Below are 8,347 nucleotides of genomic sequence, written 5' to 3' on the forward strand. Positions count from 1 at the left end.
AGAAATTAATTGCAAAACAAATTGGGTGTTGTTTTTCTCTCTCTTCATTTCTTACCCGATTTCTTACCCGATTTACTTCATTTCTTTTAATATTTTTTTTTTTTTCTTTTTACCTTTTTTTTCTTTTTAATTATTTCTACACAAACATTCTCAATTTAATTTATTTCTCTAAGAATGTGAATTCTTGCTCGTTGTTACCTTCTCTGACGAATGTGTCTTTCACTTAAGGTAGAGAAGATGAGACTTTGTGGTAAAAATTCTAGTGAAAAATGGTGAAATACTTTTTTGTGAATATTCTAATTATTTTGGTTGTGGACAGTTTTTAAATTTGTACAAGATATGTTTGAAAGAGGAACAAAAGAGTAAAATAGGAAATATATGTAATTTGGTGGTGAAATAAGATATTTTGAGGGTGGAAATAACATGTCTCTAACAAAATTCTAAAGAATTAATGTGCCTCCTTACATATTATTAACTGCACATATTTCATAATAGTTTGCATCAATGTTTTGAAACCCGGACCGGACCGGCCGGTCCAACCGGAAAACCTCAAAACCGGCCAGAACCGGGTTTCTGAAAAATAAAGAGGAGGGGGCTTGGTTTCTTGCAGTGGTGGTCTGGATCTGGAGATTAAAAGTAAATCTTGTATGCCAATGGATTAAAAGAAGGAAATATAAGAAGAGTAAGCAAACGAAAACGAGAGTTATATGACTGGGTAGCTGAATCGAAGGCTTGAGTAAGAACTTGGGTGATCGGAAATAAGAAGAAACTTCTGGTGGCGGTTTGGATGGTGAGTGAATTTGAACCGAAAGGACAAAAGAATAAAAAGATAAAATATTGGAGATAATGGAAAGAAAGGTAAAATACTATAATGAAAACAAAGTAATGTATAATTTTTTTTTGGGTAAAAAAATAAAATAAAATTAAAAATCATACATTACTTTGTTTATTATTTATTTCTACCGTTCATTATAGTATTTTACTTTTGTAATGTATAATTACTTTTGTAAAATATAAACATATGGCTGCGTATATATATGAATATTTTGGTGTTTTGTATTTAAGTTTTATGTATAAATATATATTATTTAATCTTTTAGGTTGATTTTTATCAACATATTGGAATTTTAATTGATATTTTATAATATAATTGTATTAAAACTACATAAAAATAATAAATAGAAAAAAAAATACAAAAATCCGGTTGAACCCCGGTAAAACCGATCGAACTGTGACGTAGTTGGCTGTCCGGTCCGATTTTCAAAACATTGATTTGCATTTATGCATAATAGGAGTAATTAATAACACAACATATAAGTCCCTCGTGCATTCTACAATAATACGCTATTTAATTCCATAAAAATCATACTTAGAGCATTAAGCCATATAATAATCATTATCCATCATGCTCAATTTCATATTAAACAAAAGAGATAATAATATAACACATATTACGATTACGATTGACATGAAATATGAACTATTAATATCCCACATAATTCATGTTTTCATAGTTACTACATATACATAAAAATATAAATTAATTATTCTTTCTAAAGATACATAACATTACATGCACTGAACATAATTGAAAAACATATAATATGGTTTATTATAAAATTATCATTCAATAATCTACCATCCTTCATCATGTATAATACGAGAACATCACCATATTATCATTTTATTCCACGAATCAAATGTATAAATAAAGAGCATAACCGAGTAAATTATATGTTCGTCAATTTTCAAATTTCCTTGGAATATTCCAAAACGCGTCAATTTATTCACTAATATGGCATCGTCAAATGATTTAATCATATCTTTCGCATCCGATGTCCGATTTTTTTGATTTAATATGATCCAAATAACTAAAGCAATTTCCCAAAACTTTCGTCTTCCAAGTTTTATGATATTTCGGACTGAGTCACAATTAAAGTAAGCCTCGAAGTTGGAATATGTGTGCTGTGAAAAAATCACCTACAACGGAACCATGAAAACAATAAATAATATTCATGAATCGAGAATATGCGATTTAGGGCATGATTCCGTCATTATTCTTTAATTAGTCTTGTTTCACCAAAATTCCGTGCATTGTCACACGAAATGGTGTGGCATTTAATATGCGACAAGTTACATTGGTCACGAACGGTTGCATTTTACATGGAAATTAAAGGTGCATTGGCAGTTCTGGCACCATTTCGTGTTTTCATCATAACCCCTTCGTAAGATCTCCGATTGAGAAACCTTAACATGTTCTGTAAAGCTAACAAAATTATCTACAATTTTCGTGTTGTACGTTTCCTGAGATTCGGAATATATCATAATCAAAATCAGACTTGAAGTCGGAACGTGAGTGTTGTATACGAAATTATTTCTGCAAAATAAGAAAATAGAATTATTAAAATGATTTTCTTAGATCGAATTTCTTTCAATAATGGCGGTCTGAATCTTCTTTCTCTGAATTAGTTAAGAGAATTAAAACCATATTTACTAGTACTCTTAAAGATGTGTCGGTTCAAAAATATTGAAGCTTTTCGCTTCCATTTTCATGTCGAATTATCACTTTTCGCATGAATAAAATTATAATAATTGAAAGAACATAATTTTAACAACACTTTGAAAACTTATCTTGAGTTCACATAAATCCAAAGTTCTCTTATATCGGATACTCACCAATTTATGGATTAGCAAACATCTTTTTCTTTTAGAATGCAACCATCAATCAAGAATTTGAAGTGCAAAGTGACGTGGGTATAGAGTTTGGCTTCTATTTTTCGTGAATAATGACTCTTCTCTCCAAGATGATGATTGGTTGATAATTTCATCGGAATTAACAGAATTCTCCACCGACCACGGATTAACAACGGTGAGATAATAACCATTTTACCAAATCACACAAACATTTATCGTCTTAAGATTGTTGTTCCCGGTGTCGGGAAGTGAATTTAGCAAAACGGTCGAATATATTATTTGGTGAAAATACGAAAATATTAGTCCTTCAGACGATATTGCCCCGCTACGGTGCTTACGGTTATTTGACAATCCTCTCCCAAGATACAATCGCTAAACTAGGAATATGAGCACTCAAAATCCCGAGCACTAAAAAAAAAGGTACTTTTTTGAAAAATCGGGGTCGTTGGTCAAAATTGATTAAATGATGAAATTGGGGTTAAATTAGGGTTGGATAAAATTTTATTTTAAAAGAATGCAGGATTCTGAGTGCAACTTGCTCAATAAAAAATCCCAAATTTAGCCATAGTTCAACAGTTGATCGTTACTTGTTGACCGTCAAACAGACGGAGGAACTCAATGTGTTAAAATGAGACAACGTTAGTGTGTATTTTGTTGACGGCGGTAAATGGGGGACCAAAACTGAAAAACGTGTAAACTTGGGGGACCAAAATTGTAATTATCCCTTAATGTTATGTACTCCATGAGTGAAATGCTGTCTCTATCAGTAAGAAGATTTTACAAAGTTCTGAATCTCAATCTGCAAAATCTACGTACGTTGCATGGATCTAAATGCGAATATCCTATTTTTTTTCCTGTTTTTTTTTTTTTTTTTTTTTTTTTGCTATTTTCCTAATTCATTTTTGACTAAATTGTAGATCATCAAATCATAGATGGTGATATTTCATTTATTTAATGTTACATTTATCTGTTATATTAATTAGTTCTATCTGGAAATCTTCTTGCATCACACTTATCCCAAATTTGACTCACAAGAAAAAATATTGTCGCATATCGTGTCGTATTTTAGCTAGAAAAGTCGATTAATCCATCGCTTTCTTGATTTTTTGAATTTATTGCGATTCGCTTTAGGTAAACCGTAAAAGTACTAGGAGTCATGATTTATTTATTTATCTATTTACTTAATTTTTTTGGCATGCTTATAAATATTCGATTTCTCTGCAGTACTTATTACAAATAATTGCATAAATAATGGCTTATCACTTTTGCAGTAGTTCCATCTTGAAATTTTCTTTGTTGGTAACTTGTATATGTCTACACATATCAAGAAATTTGGCAAAATTCCCAAGAATCGAACATGCTAGCATAAAAAACGGGAGTTCGGTTTCGTTTCTCGTGGTGGGAGATTGGGGAAGAGGAGGAAATTTCAATCAATCTAAAGTTGCTACTCAGGTCGATTTTTAATTATTATGCATTGTTATTTATCATTAATTTTATATAATATTGATGATTTATATATATAATATGCATGTGACATATGTTTTGCAGATGGGAGAGATTGGAAAGAAGTTGGGAATCGATTTTGTGATCTCGACCGGTGACAACTTCTACTATACTGGATTAAAAGGCGTAAACGATCCAATTTTTAAAAAATCGTTTACCAACATTTACACAGCCAAAAGCCTTCAAATTCCATGGTACATTGGTAATAATTTTCTCAATCTTAATCTCATGCATTCTAAACTAATTAATCACCTATGCTTTCTTTCTTCGTAAAACTAATTGTAATTTTCAATCCGATTTTTTTGTTTTGCGCGCAAAAACGAGAAGTGTTGGGAAATCACGATTATATGGGGAGCACCGGAGCTCAGTTAAGCCCGGCACTTAGAAAAATCGATAACCGGTGGCATTGTATGAGAAACTTCATTGTTGAAACAGGTATACAGTAGAACGTTGATAAATTAATACTCGATAAATAAATAACCTCGCTTAAATAATAATTTATTTCGATCCTGGGTCGGTGAAAACATATTAAATTATTAGTTCGATAATTTAATATTTCGTTAAATTAATAGAATTTTTCAATTCGCGACTGTATTAATTTATAGAGGTTTAACTGTATATATTTATCTCAAACTCGATATTTCTTTTACGCACTAATTAATTTTACGAATTTTAATTAATGGCTAGGAATTCTCGACATTGTGTTCATCGATACGACTCCGTTTGTGGACAAGTACTTTGAAAATCCAAAGAAACAGAGGTTTGATTGGAAAGATGTATTGCCAAGAGGCAAATATATGTCTTACCTTTCGAAAGTAAGCTTTATTTATTTATGCAGCACCATTTTATGTTTTCTTTTAATCGAAAGAAAACAAAATGTTCGTAAAAATTCTCGGATATTTTTTATGTAATAGAACCTGGATGTGGCGCTGAAAAAATCGGCAGCTCCGTGGAAAATTGTTGTGGGCCACCACACGATGAAAAGCATCGGATCGCATGGTGACACTGAGGAAATTGTTACTCACCTTCTCCCAATTCTTGAGGTATATATATATATATTCTACATTAGAATAACAAACTTATAATTAATTTAATGTTTATAAGAACTATACAATACTCAATTTATTTATTTTTTTGAAATTTTTTTCAGGAAAACAAGGTGAAGATGTACATAAACGGGCACGACCACTGCTTGGAGCATCTGAGCAATCAAGACGGGTACTAATTACACGCTTGCTATTTTTTTTTTCAATTTAATAAAACATTAATAAAAGTGAAGATTTCGATATTTTATTCGTCAATTTATCGATTTTTTTTTAATGCAGATCGATGCAGTTCTGGACGAGCGGGGGAGGCTCAAAGGCATGGAAAAACAACATTCACTACAAAAATCACAATGACAGCACACACTTCTATTATGATGGTCAAGGTTTCATGTCTGTGGAGATTATGTATGAAAAGGCGAAGATATCATTTTACGATGTTTTGGGAAAACCAATATATAAAATTAACACCATGGTTAAACCATAATGTAACAAGTGATCTTGTTGTTTTTGGTGATTAATGAAGATTATTATGTGTTAATGTTTTTCTTGTTGCTCTTTAGTGATGAGAGAAGGTAGCAAGATTTAGGTTTGTTGCTTTTAAAATCACTAATCAAATGAGATTAACAACTACATAATCACAGAGATTTTGATATTGAGACAAGATAATTTGTTTGGTTATTCTTTGTTAGAAGCTACACTAGGTGAACTTCCTCAATCCGTACACATCCACATGTATATGTGTGTCTTTGTGTGTAGATATACAATGCAAAATTATTCGGTGTAACCGATTGTGTGTAGATTTAGGCAGGGGCGAGTCCACCCAAGGGCTAGGGTGGACTCAAGCCCCCCCTCACTTCCCAAATTTTTACCATTATATATATATATATATATATATATATATATATATATATATATATATATATATATATATATATATATATATATTCTATTTAATTTTTTAAACAATTCAATTATATTATTTAAGCCCACTTATTTTTAGTCCACTTACTCAAAGCCCCCCGTGTATATTCTATTTATTTTTTTAGTCTATTTAATTAATCCTATATATATATATATATATATATATATATATATATATATATATATATATATATATATATATATCCTATTTTTCTTTTAGTCTATTCAATTATATTTTATATATATATACATATATATTCTATTTAATTTTTTAGTCTATTTAATTATATTATTTAAGCCCACTTATTTTTAGACCACTTACTCAAAGCCCCATCACCTCATGTATAGTCTCATCTTCTATTTCTCAAGTTCATTACATTTCTTGAAAAAAAAATCTTTGTTCTCTCTCACAGTCACACTAATAGCGGTTAAATTGCCATCCACCGAAGATCGTTTTAGCATTTGACAACTTCTCTGTGTCAATTTGATAATCGACTTGATATTCATGTTTCTTAAATTTTTATAGCAATTTAGCTTTCACGGTTTTGGTATTATCTTCTGAAAGTGAAGGAAAAAAATTCATATTGAATTTTCATCTCAAATTTCTTTCGTAGCAATTTTTTTTTCGGGGCCGCTGCCCCCGAACCCCCGTGTGTTTAAGCCCCCCCTCACCAAACTTTCTGGCCTCGCCACTGGATTTAGGTTGTAGCTTTTAAAATCATTAATCAAATGAGATTAACAACTATATAATCCCAATGATTTTGATGGCGAGACAATATAATTTGTGTGGTTATTGTTCGTTAGAAGCTACACTAGGTGCACTTCAGAGAATCACGAGTATACACAATACTCACTCTGTACACATCCACGTGTATGTGTGTGATTATGTGTAGATATATGGTGCAAAATTATTTAATGTATTTCACCATGTGTAGCATCTACAAAACCACTGGTTTTATGAATGACAAGATTTTATCAAGAATGAGAAGAACAACAAACAAACAAAATCAAGTATCCATATCAATGTGAACACATGAACAATCCGAATATATAATCACGAGTATAGAAAACTACCTACTCTATATACATCTACATATATGTGTGTGATTATGTCTAGATATACAATACAAAATTACTTGGTGCATTTCATCGTATGTAGAATCTAAAAGACCGCTGATTGTTATGAATGACAAGATCTTATCAAGAATGAGAAAGAAAAAATATCAAGTATCCATATCAATGTGAACACATGAACAATAAAAAAACATAATGCACATGTATTGACAACTACTCACTCAGTATACATCCACGTATATGTGGGTGCTTATGTGTAGATAAACAGAACAAAATTATTTTGTGTAGTTCACCATGTGTAACATCTACAAGACCGCTGATTGTTATGAGTGACAAGATTTTATCAAGAATGATAAAAGAAAAACATCAAGAATCCATATCGATGTGAACACGTGAACAAACATAATCACGTGTATAGACCACAACTCACTCTGTAAACATCCGTAATTATGTGTAGATATACAATGTAAAATTACTTGGTGTATTTCACTGTGTGCAGAATTTACAAGACCGCTGATTGTTATGAATGACAAGATTTTATCAAGAATGAAGAAAATAAAATTGAACAATCCAAAGATTAATAATTAAATAAGTACATATCTAAAATTGTAAAGAGGAAAAACAAAACGATGGGATGAAATTCATGTATTCAAATTTCTTTTTCCACAAGAAGAAATGGTGTGATTAAATATTACACAATCTATGCACCAAAAAGTTAGATATTGATACAAATAACCTTATCAACAAGCATTGAATGTAAAATGCCTATATAATATAACCACCTTTTCCAATCCATAAAAAAATATATATATATAAAGATAGAAAATATGACATCTCAAAAGCTATCACATTAGCAGAAAATAAAAAAGTATAATGGTTGAGAAATACATATTTTGTATCACTTTCCTGCCATTGTTGGTAGTTTGTGTATATAGGAAGAATATAATTGGAGAAAGAGAGAGTTGTATCTCTCACGTATATTACTCATATATATAGTTACATGTAGGAAACCCTAACCTATTACACAAGGTAACTAAAATATATACATCCCAAGATTATAAGATTTATCTATATCTATTATAATAAATAATAATAATGATTGTCAACAA

At 30.6% G+C, this 8,347-nt stretch overlaps 1 protein-coding gene across 1 annotated transcript; it reads left to right on the forward strand.

Moving 5' to 3' along the window:
• The first annotated feature begins 3,930 nt into the window (after positions 1-3,930).
• Positions 3,931-5,867, forward strand: LOC148769065 (purple acid phosphatase 3-like). Its single transcript, XM_088820402.1, has 7 exons — positions 3,931-4,146; positions 4,243-4,399; positions 4,525-4,632; positions 4,885-5,012; positions 5,112-5,240; positions 5,348-5,415; positions 5,523-5,867. Exons 1-7 carry the CDS (start codon positions 3,946-3,948, stop codon positions 5,725-5,727), a joined length of 996 nt encoding a protein of 331 aa, XP_088676528.1. The 5' UTR covers positions 3,931-3,945; the 3' UTR covers positions 5,728-5,867.
• Positions 5,868-8,347: the final 2,480 nt, after the last annotated feature.

Source organism: Erythranthe guttata, chromosome 7 (assembly GCF_056151865.1).
Source record: "Erythranthe guttata isolate IM_541 chromosome 7, IM_541, whole genome shotgun sequence".
NCBI classification, from domain to species: Eukaryota; Viridiplantae; Streptophyta; class Magnoliopsida; order Lamiales; family Phrymaceae; genus Erythranthe; species Erythranthe guttata.